This window comes from Mus caroli, chromosome 8 (genome assembly GCF_900094665.2).
Source record: "Mus caroli chromosome 8, CAROLI_EIJ_v1.1, whole genome shotgun sequence".
Taxonomy (NCBI): Eukaryota; Metazoa; Chordata; class Mammalia; order Rodentia; family Muridae; genus Mus; species Mus caroli.
The window spans coordinates 6897862-6921457 of NC_034577.1; the positions used below are offsets into that span (position 1 = coordinate 6897862).

The following is a 23596-nucleotide window of genomic DNA, read 5'->3' on the forward strand; positions in this document are numbered from 1 at the left end:
AGGAAGGCAGGAAGGCAGGAAGGAAGGAAGGAAGGAAGGAAGGAAGGAAGGAAGGAAGGAAGGAAGGAAAAAGAAGAGAGTAGTAGGAGCAGAGGGAGAGGGAGGGAAGCCTATAAAATGACTGTTCATGAGCCAGCCAGGAATTAGAAAACCCAAAGGCAGAAAAGCATAATAGAATAATCCTTGATGTTGTCCTCTGCACAACCTCACAGGGGAAACTGCGTGGTAACTAAACTAATATTTTTTCCTATAAGATGCAGGGAAAGTGGTGAGGGGAAGAGCTATACATTAAAATCAACGTAAACTCATACAGACTGGTTGATATGTGAAGGGCATTGACCCTGGGGTTTTCAGTTAAGAGTAAGAGACTGTGGGCAGATTAAGAAATGTGATATGTAGATACCAGATTAAAACTAAAGTCCACCCATGGTGGAAGTCCAGAGAATGGGCAAGAAGTTAAGGCATAAATGCAGGTGATGCCCCTGATTCCCAGGGTCAGGAGTTCTAGTACACCTAAGGGATGGACAGTCCTTGGCACCAGAGTCAAAGACCTCAGATAGATTCTCTGATTTGATTCTCAGCCAAGAACCTAAGGAGATGCCACTTTTCAGCTAGACCTCCCTCAGCTTGCCTTCGCCGGCTCCCTTAGGCGGGCCTCTAAGGAGGCTGCTCGGAGAGGGTTACTTGCATTTCATACAGTCAGTTGGCCAGTTCCCTTCGTAGCTGCCCAAAGGAGCAAGCTTTGGGGCACAGTAGCCTGACCAGTGCTCCACCTTCACAAGGCTGACCCTCTGTAAGTTGGCATCATCACAAGCTACCATGTCCGTAAAGGAAGGCAAGTAGAAACCACTTCTCCCTGTGAGGGAGAAGGCTGATTCTAATGGTTCCTGTGTAGGGGATGCTGCGGAAGGTTTGATGATCAAAGCTGCTGCTCTAGCTTTAAGGGGCCATGGTCCATGTGGTTTTGGCTTAGCAGATTCCTGAAAGCTGTTGAACATCAAGACAGACCCATATGCTGGATGAGTGATGGGCGACCTCAGAGCGAGCTTAACTCGTTTCCCATGCAGATTCCAAAACTTAGAATAGGACTGGCTCTGTCTTAAAGTGTTTTCTGCTCCAGGTGGTTTTATAGACAAAACAAACAGTTGAAAGACCACATGGCATTTCTAATATGCCTTTTATCATATCAGATTCTATGTGTAAGAAGAGTATTAGGGGCCTCTTCAGGTAAGCTGATGTGTGCAAACTGTGAGCATCTACACTGTGAGTTTAAGTTCTATTTCTCAGAACAGGTTCTGTACATTCATTTGCATTATTTGGCACTGAAGCAAAGCTCCGATGTCACTCTCAGTGGGATGAAGCCTGCTGTCCTGTTGCTCATAAAAGCAATCTAACCCTGAGTCCATCAGAGGACTCACCCAAGCCTTTACAATTAGTATCCATTTTCTAAACTCCAATTGCTTCTCCCTAGTGACTGGCATTTTTATTACTTCTTCAAAGATAGGATAGTAGCTGTTGTGAGTACAAAAACAATACCCCATTCATGAGTTTTACATGTTGTTATTTACAGCAGAATTTTACACCAAATCCATTTAAAAGCAGTCAATTAGTTAAAACGGAAGCAGTAGACCTTTTCACCCTAGAACCGGGGCCATTAAAAGAAAATGCTTCAGAATGAAAAGGAAGAATTGATGCGAGTCTATGTGCACACGAGAGACATATTCAACGCTAATGTCAAGGTCCCACTTCAGACTGAGTAATGTGGAATCATGCAGGGGACACCTCTGGGAGTGTAACCAGAAAGGCTCAACTGAGGTGTGAAGGCCCGCCACGCGTGGAACAGCACTGTCTCAAGGCTGAAGACCTGGGCTGAGTAAAACAGAGAAAGGAGAAAGCCAGATCAGTCCAGCTTTCCACTCCCTCCTTGAGCTGACAGCAGCCAGCACACTGTCCCTGCAAGACTGGAGTGTGCCCTCCCACCAGGAGGCAAAGGACAGCTTTCTCTCCTTAGGTTTCCCTTGTTATGGCATGGAGGAAAGGAATGGAGATGATGAATAGTCCTTCGTTACTGCATATTTATTCCTTAATAATCAATGACAATGTCAAATATTAATGAATACTATATAATAACCCCAGAGAAGAGTGAGTTTTCTCAGGATTAACATCGTGGCTGTCTGAAAAAAAAACAAAAAAACCCTGAAGCCCTAATGGTAAACTAGGGGAGTGTTGTGTGTGGTTTTGGCACACGATGGACAATGGATAGTTTCCTGAGGCTTCTCCTTTGGGTGAGCTTATTTTCCTGTGTGGTCTCTCACTCCGACTGTCTTCACAATGCTAAGGGATAACCCCAAAGCCTTCGTGGGGCCAACCTCAAGCTCAGAGACAGACCCACTGGGCCTTGAGTCCCATGCTCTGTCAGCCTGGAACTCATTTGGTGGAAATTATACGTCCGTCTATTCTAAGCCCGTACTTGTAACTTTATGTGAAGAGGGTATGTTGATTCAGCCAAAAGTTTATTGCCAAAATAAAACGAAATTATGCATTCATTGTTTTCTTTGGGGAATGGTAAACAACAAGAAACAATGCCAGAACCTTTGAATTAATGGCGTTTTGGGCAAAGGCTCTGTTCTTATTCTAGAGCCTGGTTTCTACCCAAGCTGAGGTGTGATTTAAGAGGTGTCCTTCAAAATATCTACAAGTCATTTCCCTCTGACCTGATGCTTTTCCACCATGAGCTGGCTATACGTGTGAGATATGGAATCCAACCAGATGGGATGCTTTGTGACTGACTGGTTGCTTCCTGAAGATCAAGGCTCAGACCCAACACTTTGACTTACCTGAAGGCTCTGTGCTGTGGTAACAGAATTCTTGTTCCCAGACAATGTAGAAGAGCAGAGATTTATTATCTCATTGTTCTTCTGGGATGCCACCTGTCCAGGTACCCAAAGGTTTTATATATGGCAAAGTTGTGTCCATTCCTAAAGTATCTTCTGGACGCTCCATCCCCTTTGGTGGGAGGCTTGCTCTTCACAGGACCGATGAGCAGGAGGGTAAGGGATGAGGCAGAGCCTACCAGGCACTTCACTAGGAACTAGGAACATCGTCTGATGAAGGCAGAGACCAACCTCACATAACCCAGACATGTCTTTGAGATTCCATATTCTCAACACCTCATTGAGAGTCAAGTTGCTAACACAGAGACTTCAGGGCACAAGACCCACTGGCATCATCTTCACAATGAAAACTGAACCAACAAAAGGAAGTTTCTGTGCTGCCAAAAGCTCTCTCAGAGAAGTCCAATGTCATCGCAGCCATGAGGGCAATGCCTGTGTCAACAGGACCAGGCTTCTGGCAGTGGTGAGGCACTCTGTCAGGGTGATCGATGTGGGTGGGAGGCAGGAAATGGACACTTTTAAAAGCCAGGATGGTGGGTGAGGAAGTTTTGAGCAAGAGACAAGATCCAGAAGTATTAAAAGGACAGGTGTAAGGGACCCTGCTGCCCTTGCCAGCTCCCACTTTATATGCAATGTATTGATCACAGTTGACCCCCTGCAGAAGCAAGTCCAGCGATGTGGACAACAGGAAGTGTTCAGAAGAGGCAAGCTGGAGACCCATCACCTACCCCACTTCTTTTTGTTTTTTTTAATTCATATTTATAAAACCAAAGTGCTATCTGTCAAAGAGATGAATCTTTAGTGAATGTTGTTAGTCATTCTGGGGTCAGGCAGGAGGGTAAAGAAAATTTGGAATTTAAAATGATTTGAATTACAAAAACTTTAGTTCCTTCCTAAATTTGATTTTTGATCCTTGGCTTATGTAAAATGACACTATTTCTTCAAATGAAACTTCTTATTAAAAGTCATTCAACTATTTGAAAGTATATGGAGATATATTATCCTTTTTTTCTTTTTTTATTAGATATTTTCTTTATTTACGTTATCCCCTTTCCTAGTCTCCCCTCTGAAAATCCCCTATACCCTTCCCCCTCCTTCTGCTCCCCAACCCACCACTCCTGCTTCCTGGCCCTAGCATTCCCCTATACTGGGGCATAGAACCTTCACAGGACCAAGGGCCTCTCCTCCCATTGATGACCGACTAGGCCATCCTCTGCTACATATGTAGCTAGAGCCTTGAGTCCCACCATGTGTTTTCTTTGATTGGTGGTTTAGTCCCAGGGAGCTCTGGGGGTACTGGTTAGTTCATATTGTTGTTACTCCTATGGGACTACAAACCCCTTCAGCTCTTTGGATACTTTCTCTAGCTTCTTCATTGGGGACCCTGTGCTCTGTCCAATGGATGGTTGTGAGCATCCACTTCTGCATTTGCCAGGCACTGGTAGAGCCTCTCAGGAGACAGCTATATCAGGCTCCTGTCAGCAAATTCTTGTTGGCATCTGCAATAGTGTCTGGGCTTGGTGGTTGTTTATGGGATGGATCCCCAGGTGGGGCAGTCTCTGGATCCTACCCGACTTTTTAAAGGCCTTGGGAACTCCTGCACAGAAGCTTGTGAGCTTAGCTTACTTCAGCATTTCTCCAGCAGGCGTCAGCCTCCTCAATGTTTTCTTAGAAAATAGCTATCAACATCTCAGACAATTAAATATTCTGGATATATTTGTGAAATGTCCACTATCTGAAATTTCATTACATTATCTATCTATCTACTATCTATATATAATTTATCTATATCTACATCTATCATTTATCTATATCTACATCTATCTATCTATCTCTCTACCTATCTATCTACCTATCTATCTCTTCTATCTCTCACACACACACACACACACTCTCACCCACACATGCACCCACTGAAGCACAGCATGCTTTGTACATATATCTAGATTAAATGCTGAACAAATTGGCAAATAGGCTGTGCTCCCTTTCTCTCATTTGGCTTGGTGTGTTCTGCAGCCACCTGGAAAGCTTTTAAACACATCAAAGCCTGGGCTCCACTCCAATTTAATGGGTTTGGGGTCAGACCCAGACATCAGCCACCCTCACAGAGCAGGGGATTTAATTCCAGTGAGCAGAAAGGATTGAGACTCGGTGCTGTCCTTACTGCCGGGCACCCAGGGCTCTGCCTTCTACTGGAGTCAGCTTTAATCCGTTCTCCCCTTCATTTTGTGATATACGTGTCATGCACTGTTTAGTTTTCCTCCAGATAGATTTCACTGAGCAGTAAAAATGAAGGGAGAACAGTTGGTGGAAATTTACTCAAGAAATTAAGTTTGTCATTAATACGAATGATGGGCCATCTGGATAAGCCACAAGGTTCTCCTGCTGAAGAGAGACTTCAAGGAATGCACCACTTTTATTATTAAACCTGTTAGTTTCTTTCATGTATGAAGCATGTGTCTTAAGAGCAGTATCCATACTAATTAGGTGGGTGATCAGTGTTAACTTATCCTCACCTGTCATCCACTTTCTGAGTCTGCTTTGGGAAGTTCCCGGAAGTCTAATAGACCCCTCACACAACCCCAACGGGTAGACATGTAAAGGAGAAATGACTATTGTCTTTCATTGAAGCTGATGTTGATCCTCTAGATTATGAATGCAGATTTATGCTTCTAGAAACTTCTAGAAGCATGATTAATGTACTTATTAAGTTTTCCTCTGAGGGGCTGTACACCTGTGCATGTACGCGCGCATGCACACACACACACACACACACACACACACACACACACACACGCACGTACCTTAGGTGTCTGTATCTGACTGTCCCCTGAGCCACCAAGCTACATCAGGTATGGTCCAAAGGCAAGGTGAACACAGACGTAGCATTTGTAACTCAGCACAGTTACAAATAAATGGCTGGCATAGATGTTGGTAAATCTGAAAACCCAACCAGAAATGCTGGCACTCCTGAGTGTTGCAGGCAATAGGGAAGATCATGTTTAGAACAAAATTAATATAAACAAAATGCATAGGCTCTGTTCATAAAACAAAACGGGGAAAGTCTCTAGTTTCCCCAAGAAAGATCTCTCTGTATTCTTCTTCCCCAACAACCCCAAGTCTTCCTGGGTCTAGTACCATTGTAACCCAGGTAGCAGCTGATCCCCTCTGGATACCCGCACCTCCTCTGGAAGCCAGTATCTGCTTCTTTCTAGGGAACACAGTAGCAGAATTTGCTTCCAGGTGCCAGTCTGTGATCTGAACTCCTTTCCCACTGATCAGCATCAGAAAGAGTCACACAGACAAATTTTAATGTTACTATGACAGATGGAGAATTATATGTGGAAATATATCAAATATAGTATTAATCAATATAATTCACTGGAATAGATATAAATGTTCACAAAATATATTAATCAATATAAGTACATTAAAAATAAAACATAAACATGATATATTGACAGTTGTACAATGAGAACAAAAATTCCTAGCTCTAGAGAGGAAACCAGTAGTCCAGGACTACCATCTTTCTGATCATTTCCTCCTTAGGTCTCTGATTTCACAGTGTAAGAGAATTTCTGTAGAATTGAAGATTATCTACTACAATTTTTACAAAAAGAGACGGAAAGTTAAAAAGGAACCACTCCATACTATAGTTTCCTTGTAATCTTGGTGAAGCCTAAAGGACAAGAGAAAAATCTCTTTAAGTTTGGAATCTCTGCTTCCAACATGGTCTTCCCACCACTACTCCATCAGGACCATTGGAATTCTCAGAATCTTCTTTATATTCTCTCTCTCTCTCTCTGTCTCTCTCTGTCTCTGTCTCTGTCTCTGTCTCTCTCTCTCTTTCTCTGTGTGTGTGTGTGTGTGTGTGTTGTGTAGACATATATGGATATGTACATTACCACAGTACATTGCTAGGCGAATGCACAAGAGTCAGTTCTCTTCTACCATGTTGTTCTGGGAATTGAACTCAGGTCATCAGGCTTGGCAGCAGGTGCCTTAACCAGTGTCTTCATTTCTCAGGCCCCTCCCTTTTTTGCATTTGACAGACAGCTCTCTAGAACATCTCTCCTCTACTCCTCAAAAACTGTATTTCATAGGATATGTGGAAAGCTGGGGGTTTCTGAGATTTAAAGCACCAAGCTTCTTAGATAAGCACACATTTGGTGTGATCGATTCTCTTGCATAAGAACAGTCAGACCAGATGACTGTGCAGACGGCTGAAGATGCAACTGAAGCAGAGATTGGTGATCGAAATGGGACCTGTCACTCTGCCCTGTGACTGCAGCAAAGAGAACTGGATGGGGAGAGACCTTCCAGCTGGCAAAGGGAGGATGCATCCAGCATGTGTCTCAGTCAGGGCTTCTATTCCTGCACAAACATCATGACCAAGAACCAAGTTGGGGAGGAAAGGGTTTATTCAGCTTATATTTCCCACATTGCTGTTCATCACCAAGGAAGTCAGGACTGGAACTCATGCAGGCCAGGAAGCAGGAGCTGATGCAGAGGCCATGGAGGGATGTTACTTACTGGCTTTCTTCCCCTTGCTTGGTCAGCTTGCTTTCTTATAGAACCCAGGACTACCAGCCCAGGGATGGCACCACCCACAAGGGGCCTTTCCCCTCTTGATCACTAATTGAGAAAATGCCTTACAGCTGGATCTCACGGAAGCATTTCTTCAGCTGAAGCTCCTTTCTCTGTGATAACTCCAGCTGTGTCAAGTTGACACAGAAAACCAGCCAGGACAGCATGTGAGCCTCACAGTAAAACCTTCACCTGTGGGGACCAGCTGGCCTGTCCCCTCGCCTTACCTCACCCAAGCTCTGCCTGTCCATCAGAGCCTCACTAGGGAGCTTGCTTCTTTCCTGGAGTACAAATCTCCAGCAGGGGTTCTGGAAGAGAAACACTTTCTGTGAAACTGTTAAGTCTGCATAGGATGTATCCCTGCTGAGGAAGGAACATTTATGCTTGCCACTTCCATTTTAATTATGAAAAGATAGAGATGTTTATGAAAATAGCCAGTAGAGAAGGGAATTTGAAATTTTAAGTTATTCTACTTTGTTTCAAAAATATATCTTGTTGCGTTTCCTCAACTTAAAACGTCGAATTCCCTGAAAACTGAGGTTATTTTGTTACTAGGAAATAGTAGCTGCTGTAAAATTATTACACTTTAGCATGAAGTGTTTACCTTAAGTGCACAAAAGAGAAATGTCCCTTCTCCTGAAATAGAACCACTAGTAAATATTAGTTTAGTTATAGGATTGCTCAGAGAGCACATGGGGGAGAAACAGGGCTCTGGAGACTGACCAGCTTGGTCCTGCAGGAGGTAGACTGGAGGCAAAGCAGAGATGGGGCTGATGGAGCTGAAGGGAGTCAGGAAGAACGATGTGGGCAAGGCAGGTGTAAGGGCCAGTCCCTGCAGACGCTGGGGTCAGGCTCAGTTCTCAGCAGCTGTGTTCCTGGACGCCCCCTCCAGTGACACCTGCCAGACGTCTTCCCCCTTGGGCACATCCTCCCAGTCTTGGGCTTTGGCCTCTCCTGACCGCTTTTCAATGAGGTTGGTGTGATCCAAGCACTGTGTGTGAGGTGGGGAGATGGTGGAGGAATATATAAACATTTTAAGATAAAGCAAAAGCTTAAGGGAGGGGCTTACGAGGGGGAACAGAGAGGAGGCAGGGACTGTGATTGGGAGGTAAAGTCAATAAATAAATTAATTAATGGAAGAAGAAATAATAAAAGACCTATGACTAAAAGATAACATTCTGTTTTCTCTGGAAAGAGAGTAATTGGAGGGTGTATTCCAATTTAAATACACTATTTGTGTCATAAAGCCCTTACTCCCGATATAATTAGTAGAGGAAATCTATGTCTACTTTCACCTATAACCAATAGGTAACCAGAAGCAGGGGACACAGGAGTCCTGCTCCTCTCCCTGGGACCCCACAGCAGAAAGGCATTTCTCTCCAGTTGTCCTCAAGAGCCTGATCCATCTTCCTTTTAGAAGTGGTTTTCCTTTTTTTGAGTGCTCGAGACTTGTTTGTATGTTGGCGCTGTGGTTACATTTTTTGTATTTAACATGCCCACCTCATGCTGAACATTGGGACAATATGACGTCACAAGTGACTGAGTGAAGCTGTCTTCCAGGGCAAGATCCATGAGTCATGCAAATGGAAGACTTAGTCTGAATGTCCCCAGTCTGTGTGTGACTGGGGGTGGCGGGGGTGGGGGGCTGTAGCATTAGCAGGTGGCTCTGCATAGCAGACTGTGTTATCTACTGTATTGTTTTCTTCCCTGAACAGCTCTGTGTCAACCTGACCAACGAAAAGATGCACCACTATATCCAAGAGGTGCTTTTCCTACAAGAACAAACAGAGTGTGTACAAGAGGGAGTTGCCATGGAAACTGCCTGTTCTCCTGGTAACCAGGCTGGAGTTTTGGATTTCTTCTTCCAGGTACTTACATAACATAATTAGAAACTTAACAGGATGCCTGCATTCAGGTGCCCCGGAGAGAGAGAATTTTCTTTCTGAAGGTCTTGTTTGTGAGGTATCCTTGTATAGGAGATTCTGCAATGCCTTCATAATCCCCCAATAGTTTTTTTTTTTTTTTTTTTGAGAAGCACAAATTAACCTTGCCTGAAGGGGCATTGGAAAGCTCACAACTTCATTGAAAGGACAAGAAACATCAGAACTTGCTAATATAAGGATATTCACCATTTTACTTATCAAACCTAAAGGTCTCATCAGCCGATTACACGAGGCCAAAGCACAAAATGAGTTCTGTAATCTGATATAGACCGAGAGACCATGAAATACATTGTTTGTTGTGCATTGGTCCTTAAAGGTCCTAAAATTTAAATTTTGAAATATTGGCAGAAAAATATATGTGTATATATAACATTTGGTTTTAAGTTGATCTTTAATTAAAATTCAGCCTAATTGCATCAGCATGTGTTTATATCGATATTTATTATTTCTGTGCACATTGAAAAGCTTTTGACTCATTATCTTTATTGTATCTATAAATTCTATAATGATCTATTATTATATAAGGCAGCAAGATATCTTAGTGGTAAAGGCACCTATCATCCTGGACATACCTGATGGAAGGGAACAGCCAACTCTTGCAAGTCACCCTCAGACCTGCATATGAATGCCCTGGTATGCAAACAGGTGGACAGGCACATATACACACACTCGAATACACACACATGGTAGGGGGAGATAATAAATATATGTGAGAGCATGTTTTATCAAGCATGTCAACAGTAACTTCTGTTTCCTATTATAGGATGCTGTTTGAAGTCACCCATCACTTCTAAATGCTTGACTAGTAGTTCAAATAGGCACCATCTAGGTTTCTTTGAAAGCTTGTAGTAGCACTTTCCATCTTCTGTCTCGACAATTGTCTATCTCTCTAAAACCATTTGTGTTTTCCTAACACTGTAGCAGAGGGCGGGCTCTAATTCCTGCTACCCAGTTGTCAGGATAAGAGTTATAGCTGAGAGATCCAAGGTGGCAGAGTGCATCCGTGGGCAATCATAGACATGTGTTAAAAGTCAAGGCACTCTCATTCTGGTTAGCTGTGTGAATATAATAAAATTGGAGAGCATATGTCAAGGATGCCAAGTGGAGCAACAGAAGAAAACGTTTGACCTTTGCTGCCTTTCAGAAACCATCAGGATTCTTCTCCCTACTGGATGAGGAGAGTCACGTGATTTGGTCAGGGGAGCCAAACCTCCCCAGAAAGCTGCAGGGTCTCCTGGAGTCCTCAAACACAAATGCAGTCTACTCCCCTGTGAAGGACGGCAATGGAAATGTTGCTTTCAAAGGTCAAGGCGCGGCCTTCACTGTCATGCACTACGCAGGAAGGGTGAGTGGACGGCGACGTGTGCCCCGTGGACTGATGCACCAGAGGGGAGGGAGCGTCAGAGCACATGGTTCCAGGATGTGTTACTATTCCACACTCAAAGGCCACATGAACAGCCTGCAGTCATTAAAGTTTGCAGATTGCTTGCCTTTGCTTTGAGTGTGAGTTCATATCTCAGAACAGTGTGTGCTGAGCAGGGGAGCTATCTCACTGTGTGTGGAGACTTCAATTAGCATGAGTGGAAGAGCCTTGGGCTTATCATAAATAGCTTTACTCCACATTTTGGGGATAGGTTTCTTATATAAACTTTGGGTTTCTGAATGTGCTTGACCTGAATGTGAGCTTAGTATTGTCTTTCTCTTAGAGCCTAAGAAAGCAAGCCCTCCAACCTTTCCCAGTGTTTTAGTTGGGTTTGTAAAATTGGTTTCTCCATTCAGAGTCTAAGCCCCCGCCTGTAGGGGTGTCCCCACACTCCTTTGCCATCCCATGTTAGAATGTTCCAAGTGAGTGCACCTTTGCCCTGTGATTTACCCACCATAACTCTCTGACACAAGTCATCTCTTCAGGATGGGTGTTCTAATCCTCATAGTTGTCTTGGATCCTTTTTACTCTCATAAACTCCTTTTCCAGGTAGAGTAGAAACATCCTTCCAGCCTACTTAACAACACATTTACCACCTCTTAATTAAATGATCTCTGTTCTTCTCTACTCAACTCTTGTTTATTATTGATGCCTTCCACTTTAGAATTATAAACACACACACAGAGGCAGACATATACATGCTTACAGACACAGGCACACACACACACACAGGCAATCACACATACACATACACACAGGCAGACACATACATGCACACAGACATAGGCAGACACACACAGAGACAACCACACACACACAAAGAGAGAGAGAGAGAGACACACAGACACACTCACACCCACACTTTGAGCTACCACTTAGTGAAAATGAGGGACTTGTGAAGTATCCCATTTGATCTCTTCCTGTGTTTACTGAGATGCTGCTGTCCATCAAAAGAGATGAGCTGGGAATAGCACACACCTAACAGTCAGATGACAGCAGAAGTAACAAACTTAATATTCTAGAGCTGTCAGCATAATGCTATGTAAGGATGCAATTATTTTGCTCATAAAAGTATATAGACTTCTCCAGAGGCACTTACTAACTGTATAGGAGAGGGTATTTCAGCAGAGACTTAAACTCTGGAAGTATGTGTCAGTGTATTACACAGAACTCACTTGCACAAGACAGAAACTACTCTCACTATCTGCACAGAAAACAACCCAGCTTAGAAAAAGAACTCTGAGAGGGTCTCAGTTGATATTTTAGGGGTGCTCCTAAAGTATGCCATGAACCTGCCTGTTGTCGGTTCCTGTACCGATCGATACCCCAGCACCTGTGGAACAGCAGCAAGCACACCCTCTCACTCAGTATCAGAAAAGCAGGGGCTAGACTCAGGATTCACAGCAGCCATGGCAAAGAGAAGCTGGTGCATGGTGGGCTAACCTGTAGACATGTCAGAAAGCACAGCCTCTGTCACTTCTGCCTTCTAAGCCAGGGCAATAGGGTTGGACAGATGGAAGCCAGAGAAGATTGAGCTCCCTGGTGCAAAGTAGTCTGCAAGGGAGGCAATTACAGAAAGCAGTAAGGGTGAGTGGGCAGGCCCCCCATATCCACCCACATATTTGGGAAAGGATGCAAGTTTCATTGACAGTGGAAAGAGTGATAGGGTGAGACATTTAATATTATTGCTTTCAGCTAATCCATGGACATCTGTGTGTGCCCTCCTGATGACTCCATCCTCTAGAACCATGGCTTTGTCAGAAGAGATAAGATGAAGTAGGAATAAGGAGATGATGTTAGACATATTGGGGGAAGGGCAGAGCAGGCTTTTGTGTGATTGGCCAGTATCCACATTTAGGATAAGGAGATAAGGAGGTGGCATCCATGAGAAGGGGATGGGAAGGCAGGGAGAGGAAAAATAACCAAAGCTATGGGCCTGAGACAGTAGGGTCCCACTGTCCTCATGTGGCTGATAAACAGGGACTACACTGTGTCAACCCAAGACATGTATCCCAAGAAGAGAACCCGAAAATGCTCAGGTTCAGATCGTCCAAGCTGGTGGCACGGAGTTTAATGCAGACCCTGATTGGATGGTGAGCATCCCAACTGAGCCAACCTACGAACAGCATGGAGAGAGACAACTATGGACAAGAGGGCCCTCTCAGATGCTAAGGGAGGAGACCAGGCAGCCCACCTAATAGGCTGGGTGTTAGGCAGAAGATGCCCCTGTGAGAACTTGAGTTGACTGATGTCATTAGATGCTTGGAGAGGCTTGTGGGACATGGGAAGAGATTGATGCAAGGGTCTATATTTTTAATCCCTGAGTAGTTCCCAGTTGTAATTCTCCTTGGCCTCTTCAAAGTCCTTACAAGTAGAAGAATGTCCCACTGTTGTCCTCAGATTCTTTAAACTCTGCCATCTTCACAGTATATATTTTCTGGATTTGGGAAAAGCACATATAAAGCTACAGTTGGGTATCATGACTTCTTCTAATTTAGGAAATTCTTTCTTAGGAGCTTCCTAGGATCTCTGCTAGGCCAGCATCTGAATGCCCTTATTCGTAAGTCTGTTGCATTGTGCCTTATAGACAAAGCAGACCCATAAGACATACTCAGCGTTAAAACCCAACAACCGTGTGGTTCGGAATTATAGCTTGATTATTTTGAGTTCAGTTGTAATTATTTTTCTGAGTGCCTAATAGCATTTCAATTTTAATTTTGTTTTTGAAACTTTAAGGGGAAAACAACTGACAGTTTAAATTACTAGGCGATTGTTCACCGAGTTCTTAGAGAAATTAAAGAGCACAGGACAGCTCGATGATTAGTTGGTACAGAGCCAAAGCCCCCGTGGAACCGTGCATTTTCCTTTAAAAGCATCTTTGTTTTTAAAGAGAGTTTTCCATAATTGGAGTCGATTTTGTGGCTTTACAGAAATCTTTCATTTTACTGAGACGTACTAATGAGTTGTAGCCAAAGGAGTCCCCAAGGCCCTGTTCACGTGCTATAGGGTAGACTCTATGTGATTTCGAGCAATATGTCGGCCCATATGCCTTTTGAATTGTCAGTCATAGCCACAGGCGTTTACGTGTTGGATTGTTGCATTGGAAAACAAAAGTATCACGAACGTGTTCTCCGTTTTTGTTGATTAAGTGATACGAGAAAAGTTCACTCATCTAAAAGCAGCTATGTACTGTGGATGATATAACCCTTGACCCCAGAGCTGAATCCCAAGGAGAGAGCCCAGTGAATCCATGTGCTCTTGAGCCTCTGAGCATCTTCTCGACCAGATGGATGGTGTGAATATCCTGCCTCACTCGGTGCTCCTGCCTGGTGGGCTGACTTGCTTGTTTTAACGGGACTATGCAACACCCAGTGGGAGGGATAGTTCGAGGCAGAGCTGACACTATCGTTGTTCCCCTGTCCCTGGCTGGATGCGTTCTAGAAGCACTTCTCCAACTTGGGAACTCTAAAGAGGAGCCTCTGCCCTGCTTAGGGAGCTTTCTGAGGCGGAAGCTCAGAGGTCCTTTCAGGAATGTTTAGGCACCATTATCTGAATTCCGTCTGATGATCCTTCCTAAACACATCTGAATGTTTCATTACCCCCAGGAGCGTGGTGCAGCTTCCTGTCTCCATTACAGAAATATTTTAAAGTAAATGGGAAGAGGCTGTGCATGAAATATTAACAAGATCTCATTAATGAGCGTATGTTTGAATTAAAGAAAGCTTTCGGGGCTTGGGGGCTTGAGGGCTTGGCTTTTTGTTTGTTTGATTGTTTGTTTTAGCCGATTTTAAATCTTATGTGAAGTTACCTGTTTTAGAATTTGCTCTTACCCTGATGATTTAAGTGACAGATAGGCGTTAAACCCACAAATGTGCCTGCGTTTATTGGCTGTTAGAAATCGGGATCTTGAAGGAAAGAAGAGTTACAGCTTGACAATATCAGCTCTTAGGAGAGGTGAATTTCCATTAAGGCGAGGCTAAACTAACTCTAACTCAGAAATTGTACTTTGAAGCTCCTACATTTTGCAGTGAGGAAAAAGTGAACAGATTATGAAGTTGTAAAACGATATGGGGCTAAAGTTGAAGATTAAGTTAATGAAATTTAAATAAAGATTCAGTTGTGAAATACACATCCCACACTCCCGTGAGCAGATTCTCATGTATTCAAGTTGGGAATGGCCTTGCTCAGAGCAAATGTCTTAGTGTATGTCTCGGGGCTATAGTCATCCGACTCTGATGGTAGTGTGCATAGAGGGTTGAGAAGTCATGTAACCCCAACAGGCCATGAGTAGAATGATAGAGGCCATGAGCAGTAGGACCTGGTCCACCCTGGATGAGGGAGTCAGGATGGATCTGCCTAGAAACCCCCAGAACTCCAGCCACCTCCTCTCTCCAGAACCACAAGTGCACAGACCTCTCTTTCGCCCAAACTGTGTTTACAGGTTCCAGCAGCAGCCTGAGGAAGAGAATACAAGCATTCATTGTTTCCTGGCAGTTTACATACAAGAAAAGTGAAACATGTTGATGCTTAGCATTTTAGAGTTTCTTCCTCATCGTTGGTCTATCCTGAGCTAACTGCTGTCCTTCTTGATCTCTTTGTCCCCTGTGCTTTTCCTCACCTGGACGTCCCGTGTCCTTTGTCCTAGATCTGGGCATCTCTCTGAACATCATGTTCCTGACCTAATCTATGCTGCTTTCAACTCCCCTTACCGTCATCGTGATGCCCGACCCTTGCCATTGACCACATCCTTGTGTGTAAACAGCACCGTGTCGGTTTCTAAGTGGGCCTTGGGTGCCTTGGGTGAGGGCTGATGATTCATCAAGATCATAAGTCATGGGTGAGGTTGTTACAGCTCTTGCGACAGAAGAGCAGAAATGGGTGGCTTCATCCCAGTGCAATGTATCCTCCCAGTAATGGAAGATGGAAGTTCAAACACTAGCATCTACAGGTTCCTCCTGGCCTCCCTGCAAAGAGGAGGGAGTCAGTCCCTGAGTTGTGAACGCATTTCTCCTGATTGCCGTTCTGCATCTCATGGGTCATTTCCTCTTCCCCTAAGGATTTGGGCATAATGTAATGTGTCCCCCTTGAGTCTAACTAATAACACTTTTTAATATATATATATATATATATATATATATATATATATATATATATATATGTATATATATATATATATATTGCAAATAACAGTCTATAATTCTTGGTGAACATGAGTTTGGGAGAGAGCATCTACACAGGAGTTTCTGGTGGGTAGTGGGCCCCTCAATTCACATTGCCCCATGTCTTCATCTCCCTCCACCTACTGGGTCAACAATGCTTTACTATCTACATTCTGCGGAGTCCACACATACAAAAGAAAGAAAGGAGACATTGCTCTACTTGAACAAGTTTGAGTTTCATTCCATAAGGACATGACTGTGAAGACAGGGACCCTCAGTTGTACGCTCGTGAAGTTTAAAATTGAGAAAAATAACATCACGAATCTCATGGTTTCTTCTGGGGGTTAAGGAGTAGGATGAGTGATTATTTTTACATATTTCCTCAAATATACCTATCCTAGCCCCTCCGCAGTAGTCTAAGGCCTGCAATATATACAGGCCACAAGGCTAATCAAAAATTTGAATAGACAGAGCTATCAAACTGAATTAAGGAATCATCCAGTCAGTTTACTATTTTTGTCTATGATGAGAATATTGGTAAGCCAATGGACTTATCTAAGTGTTAAAATATCCCTGTTTGGTTTGCCATTCATTTTTACATCTCATAGACGTGCTTGTGTTAGAATGCAGAGCCAGGCTTAGTGACACGTGTTTAAATACGTTATTTGCCTTTTCCCTAACACACACTGATCAGCATTAAGACAGCTGTGACCACTCTGGGTGTATTACGAGCTCTTACTGCTCTTCCTCCGCTTTAGAGATTTCGCTGAAAGAAAAGTGGAGACAATTCAGCGATTTCTCTATCCATGGAAGCCATAAAACCTGTGCTGAAAGAGAGAGCATGCAGATGACTGCCTTAACTTATGCTAATGTGACATTCTCTTTCTCCTGGGCTAGACCTGTCCCATGTGGCGAGTAGTTACACCTTGATTAAAAAGAATTCTGCAAAACTATTAGATTCTTTAGCATTTGGGTTTACGCCTAACAGTGTGAACCCACAGGTGTTTGGGATTTTACTGTACGTTCAGTGATACCCTTTCAAAATTATTTCCCTCAAGAAAATTAAAACCGTGCAATCTCTGTACGCACTCTGCATTGTAATTTTATGACGAGATAAAAATGTATAGTCCCCTACTACAGTGTACTTATGGTCTTGAAAGCATGCATCAGGATTCTTCCCCAACCCCCTACACCACATCCATAAAGAAGAAATTGTCATCCCAGACATGTAAGCCTGGGTCCTGTACTATTTGTTATTGTGATTTCCCAGGCAGTTGCCAGAATTTGTTGCTAGCTGTTGCTTGCTGATGGACACGGAGTGAGGATAAGAAGTTGTTATTGATACAGGGGCTATCTGTAAAATACCTCAATGCTTTTCTTCTCCTCACTAAGGACGTGTTCCCTCACTGAATAAGCTTGAGTCTGAAAATTACCCCTTGTTTAGAGTTATGCTGCCACCCAGATCTTCCCCCAGAGGAAAATCTTTACTCCACTGATAATTCTAGTGTGTTCTAGATGGTGTCATGCTGATTCAAACCAATCTCTGCACTCTTGACCTCTTGACATGGGTGGTTCATTGGGACCCTTTCAGCCTTGCAGGTGCACCTGTGCCCAGAGTGACATTTATAGCTTGTGCCCTGGGCTTTGTCTCTGAAGATTTGTGGGAGACACCGTGTACCCAGGAAAACTCTGGAAGTGAATCTGTAAATCAAATGACAGAGGAGATAGACAAATCAATGGGTGGCTACTGCTTTTTTTTTTCCTCCCTACTTTTTTTTTCTCCAGGCAGAAATCCCAGACACAATAATCAAGTCTGTCTGGTCTCAGCAAAACTGATGCTATTAAAGGTTATTTGATGAAAACATTTTGACCCATGTAGAAAGAGCTTAATTTACAATCTACATTTGTTCCCCCGTCTTGGTCGGATGTTTTTAAAAATAAACATTAGCCTCAGCAGGACCTGCTGTTTTCTTCCTCCATCAAAATTTCCTTTGAAGGTTGTCCTCGGAGATGTAGTGGTGAACTGTCCTGAGAGATGGTTCTCCCTCCCTCCCTCTCTCTCTCCCTCCCTCCCTCCTTCCCTCCCTCCCTCCCTTCCTCTGCTCACTGTTGGGTAGGGCAAATGCAGCGATCTCTGGACTCTCTTTCTTTCTAACTTCAGCATGTCATCTCACTTTTATGGCCATATAAAAAGTCTCCTAAAATATTGACACTTTCCTGTTAATACCTTCTCCTTAAAAGGAACACAGGAACTGTTCTCATTCACCTCAGCTGCGTCAAGTTCACCACCCAGATATCTTGGCATGGAGATGATGACTCTTCATGTTGTCCAGTGTTCGTTGTGCTCATCATTAACTGGAACCAAAAGGAAATACTAAAAACTATCAGAAGAAATCACTTTTTGGAAAAATAATAAAACCTGTCATTTTTGTTACTTTACTCAGTGCTGTGACCAAACAGCTGACAAGAAGCAACTTCGGGGGGAGGGGATGAGACAAACTCATTACTTAAGGGCGTTGTTGTTCATCCTCAGGAAGGTGGGAGAGAGAGAGCATCTGTACTTTGTAGGCATGAGAGCTGGCTTACATCCAGGTGAGTCAAGAAGTAGAGAGAACAGGAAATGGGAGCAGATCAAGTACCCCAAGCCCTGCCCATATCAAGGTAGCACTTCCCCACACACGTCTCCTCTCCAAACGGCTCTATCAGCTGAGCACACACGTTCTGAAAGAAGAGAATTCACAGAGACCTTATATTCAAACCTCAGTGCCCTGCTTATAATTTTGGTGAGAAACAGAACAAACTCAGCAGCCCACCAGTGGTCAAGGTCCTTGAGACAAACTGAGTGGAAAGCTGCAGCCGTGCATGAAAAGGAGCCAGGCGTATTTGCCTTTCCTGAAAATGATCATTTATTTATTTTGCTAAACCAGTCTTCACATATATTCTGGCGTGATATATTGAATTCACAAGTATGTCTGCAAAGTTCTGCATTTTTATCATCTGTTAATCCTAACCACTTCTCCAAGGATATTTTGCATCTTGTAAATAACAGGATGCAGGGAGGGAGTAGGGACGTGAAGGGTGTGCAGATTTACTTCTGTTCCATAAATATTGATGATCTTCTGAGTGCCAAGCTGGGGGGCACTTATAACTCAGTGTCCTGGGAAGATGGCTACCGAAATATGTGATCCGGCTGCCTCTCTTGGGAGCTTCAGACCTTCAAAGTGCTCCCTGCCACCTTCTAAGTACTCACTTTCTCTCAGCTCATTCTGAAAACAAAGTCGATTAAAAAATAATTTCCATTTTTATACCACTTTTAACTTTTAGCAAAACAGGAAATCTAAGGGTAAGCTGAATATCTCTGATCCAAAATGCCTGAGATCAAGGCATTTCCAGGTTCATATATGTTTCAGATTTTAAAATTGCACATAGAATTTACTAGTTGAGAAACTGTAATATCAAAAATTCAAGATCTAAAATGTTTTAATTTTTCTTAATTCTTGCAATTTTTGTATTTTGATCATATTCACTCCTACCCACCCAACTTTGTGTTCTCTCTGTCTCTCTGTCTCTCCCTCCCTTCCTTCATTCCTCCCTCTCTCCCTCCCTCCATCTTCCATATCCAGTAGAGTCTTGTTTGTGTTAGCTAACAATTCTTAGCTGCTGGGCCTGCTCTGGAGTGTGGTGGACATATTGGAGATCAATAGCATTGAAGAAACTGATTCTTGTTCCCTCGGAATCAATCAAATGTCAATAGCTCCTCAGTCAGGAGCTACTGGGAGCCATAGGTAAGGCATCTATGAGAGCCTTACAAGAGTCTGCTCCTGATGAGGGAATCTCATGAGACAACCTCCGTTCTCCATGTTGGGACTCTGGACTGAGCTAGCACAGGTCTTACACGTGCTGTCACAATTGTTATGAGTTTGTCTGTGCAACTTCCCCATCATAACCTGAAAACACTGCTTCCTTGATGTCATCTCTCACCTCTGGCTCATGTCATTTTTTCTGTTCCCTCTTACTGGAAGATTCCTGACCCCTGAAGTGAAGGAGTTGATATAGATGTCCTCTTTAGGGCTGTACGTTGTCAAGTGTCTTTTTTTTTTTTCCATATTGACCAGTTGTGAATCTCTGTCTAAAACCAAAAGAAGTTCATCTGATAAGGTCTGAAGATACATTCCTTTATGGTTGTAGCATTGTGTCATTATGAGTCATTTTAATATCATTTTCATTTACCAGAATAACAGTGGTAGATTTTTCCCCCTAGAGTCCATGACCTATCTAGTCTCAGGTTCTTGCCCTAATTAACAGTGCCAGGTATACACTCCATCCTGTGGAGTAGTCCTTACACATAATCAGAAAATGGTTTGTTACTCCCACGTTTGTGCCACCATTACACTGGTGCTTGCTTCTTTCCAGGCAACAGTGGAGTCCTTCATTATTGTAATTCTCAGAATCCAGGGCTGATTGAGACTGATGGATTCCTGTCTCCCTCGGTAGCATACATAGCACCTTCGAGCACAATGAAAGCTTCCAGTAGAGATGACACTTCAAGGTGAATAGCAGCCTGGTTTCTCTGTGTTCTGTGACCCAAGCATATGGTGTCTTAGGCAATAGAGTCTTACTGTCGAGTTCTTGTGGGTAACTAAGAGTGATGGAAACAACCTGTGACCTATTGGGGGCCTGTTGTGCCCTGTTGGCCAAAAATCTGAGAAGCTCCAAAAGATGTAAGCCGTTCTTGGCAGTGAGCTTGTGAGTTTGGATGAGAATGACCACCTTGGGGACCATAATTGTCCATGAAGGAATCAAGGACTGTTGTTCCTCAAAGGCATATCAGCTACCAGTTTTGCTTCTCTGTTAACACTCCTGTTAGCATTAAATGAGACTACTTTGGTTCACTCATTAGGAGCAGACATACACTGTTGGCTCTTATTGATGCCTTACATAGACTTGCATGCTGGCCTTTTGGCCAATCTGTCCCTAAGTTTATCTCCCCTGAGTATAAAGTAACCTATGTTTTCCATTGTAAAACAGATGTTCCAGATGGCTTTGTAGTTCTTGTTCTCCATGGCATGGTGTGTGTTGTCAGGATTTAATTTTTTTTTCTGGCATCACCTTTAAAAGTACATTCAGGAAGCATAGGCCTTCCCTGTGACTGGATAAAAAATGTAGACAGCTCCAAACTCTCTGCTTTGGCTTTGACTCACAGATTCAAGTTTAGTTGTTTTTGTAATCAAACAGCAAACATCCACAAAAGCTGAGCTGCTCAAAGACCTTAAATGCAGAAATGTGACCATTCTATGCATCCATTCCTCTTGATTTCCCTGACATTGCTCCCTTTCCTCTGGATGGTTTTCTGTGGTCACAGTGGAGTTTCTGCACACAGAACTTCAGACAGCCTAGATTAACCTGTATTTCTGTATCGTTAGCTCTCTGATAGTCAGGGTCAACTCAAGGCAATAGCTATTGCATATAGTACCACGATAAGTATGAGAGAGTACAGGAATCTTTTTGGCGTAATGTTTTTATTCTATTTAGAAATATACACACAGCAATGGGATGGACACAATATGGGGTGACTCTAGTTTTTGCTTTTGAAGGGACTCTCCATCTTGATTTTGTCCTGCTTTTCCTACTGTACATCCCAACCAGCAGGGAGCAAAGGGCCCGCCTCACCTTCTTGATGGGTTTGAGTTGATCTTCCTGGGGTGAGGTCTGACTCGCACGTATCTAGCTTTTTTCATATTACCGCTGACTACAGCTTTTTCCCAAGACATTAAAGGAGTGATGACTCTGAAAGACGGGCACAAAATTAGATCATTAAGTTGAGAGTAATAAAGATACAAAATACACACACACATGTATATTAAATACAGTACAGACAGACTTATACACATGCAAAAATATAACATGGACTGTGACAGCCGCACATGTTAGTCTTCCAAGGTCCAAGGTGGGATGTTCCTTCATGCCTAAGCTGTTACTGTGGGGAGCTTTATAGAGGAACTTTTGACTTTCAGCACTTCAACCACACAGAAGTGTCATTCTCCAGCTCAGGAACATCGCATAAAAATGTAATTATCAATTTGGCTTGGCCTTAACATGTTGACCTACAAAGGCAGTAGACAAGGGATCAGCATTCAGCCTATTGTCTATGCATGCACCTGTTCTGAAGCATCTCACCAATAAGGAGATGATAACAGGGAAGGAAAATGAAGAGAGCCGATATCTGAGTAGAGAATCTGTACGTGAAACCCAGGACTCCCCTTGAAGCTAGTGCAGTGATGTCAGTGCCCAGAGGAACCCATTCTAGTCCTGAGTGTGACAAGAGCTGAGGATGTTCATGGCAGTTAAATGCAGTGTCTGCAGCTCGTAGCTCCTGGCTGTTGCTTCTTTCAATCTTTTGTTTAGATCTCTCTGCCCACTTGATTGAATTCAGGGAATGGCCAGGATATCTTGCCATGCGGTCTCTCGGAAATGAATCTATCAGCCTTCCTGCACCCTGATTTTGTTTATACCTTCAAGAGGCCCAACAGTTTTAGTCGAGTACTTGATTGTCATGGCTGCATTCTTGGCTTTGCTTTTCTGTGAGCTACACAGCTGCTACAGAAGTTGAACTCTTGGCACCAAGACCAGCAAAGACAAGAACTCCTTGGGAACTGTCAAATTAGGGTACAGTACAATCTTAAAAGAAAATATATTAAAATTTCAAAGAGAACAACATGATTTGGTTGTATAAGAAATGTCAATAATCTGAAGAGGCTAAGAGATTTACCAGAATGGGAGCAGTCACTCAAGGAGATATGGAAAGAAAAGACACCATGGGGTTGTGGGAAATATTAAAAAGAACGGCAAGTTCCCATGCTATGGTGGGCACTGGTGGGCCGCATGGCTCCAGTGTGGTGCTCTTATCTCAGCAAACTCTCTGGCCTGGAGCTCCCAATACAGCTCCACCTAACTCCCTAAGTTCCCTTGGTGGGTTGTTGCCACATGAGCCCCATGTGATGACCACCCACCTCAAGATTAGCTGTCACAACTCCCAGTAACCTAGTAAAATCAAAACTCTAGAAGGTTATAATTAATCAGTCAGATTTATACACAATAAATTCTAAATTCACAAGATGCCCTGACAATAATTTCAGAGTCAATTGATAATGATACAAGCTGCCCAGCTAGATAAGACAAGTTATCTCAATTATTCTATCCTTATATGATATTATTCTATCCTTATATGATATTATAGCTACTGGTGGCTATTTAAAGCCACTAGGAATCCGAATCGTCCTGTTGGTCCTCCATTTTCCTCCTCCTCCTCTCCTGTGTCACTCCCTGTCTCTGCAACTCTTAGCTCCACCTCCCTTTTCTCTGTCCAATCACAGGCTTCTTGTTGTATTAATAATTAAATTAATAGAACAGGGAAAATCCTGCTACACCAGGGGCCTTGGGCATTTGGGACAGATGCTGGAAGCTGGAGCCACGGCTCCTGTAACCACGTATGTGTCCCAGCAGCAGGTTCTGCTTGGCTGGGGAGGAAGGTGCTGACCAGAGCTGCTGTGGCCCTATCTCTTCCCACCCTATCCCATTCCTGGCTTCAGG

The 23596-nt window shown here is 43.4% G+C and overlaps 1 protein-coding gene across 3 annotated transcripts in view; it reads left to right on the forward strand.

Annotated features, from left to right (window-relative positions):
• Positions 1-23596, forward strand: part of Myo16 (myosin XVI) — a 479021-nt gene that overhangs the window by 309686 nt on the left and 145739 nt on the right. For all 3 annotated transcript variants that reach the window (XM_021170663.2, XM_029481007.1, XM_029481008.1), the window contains exons 22-23: positions 9197-9349; positions 10569-10769. In XM_021170663.2, the coding sequence (XP_021026322.1) occupies positions 9197-9349; positions 10569-10769 (354 nt within the window). The remainder of the gene's footprint in view (positions 1-9196; positions 9350-10568; positions 10770-23596) is intronic.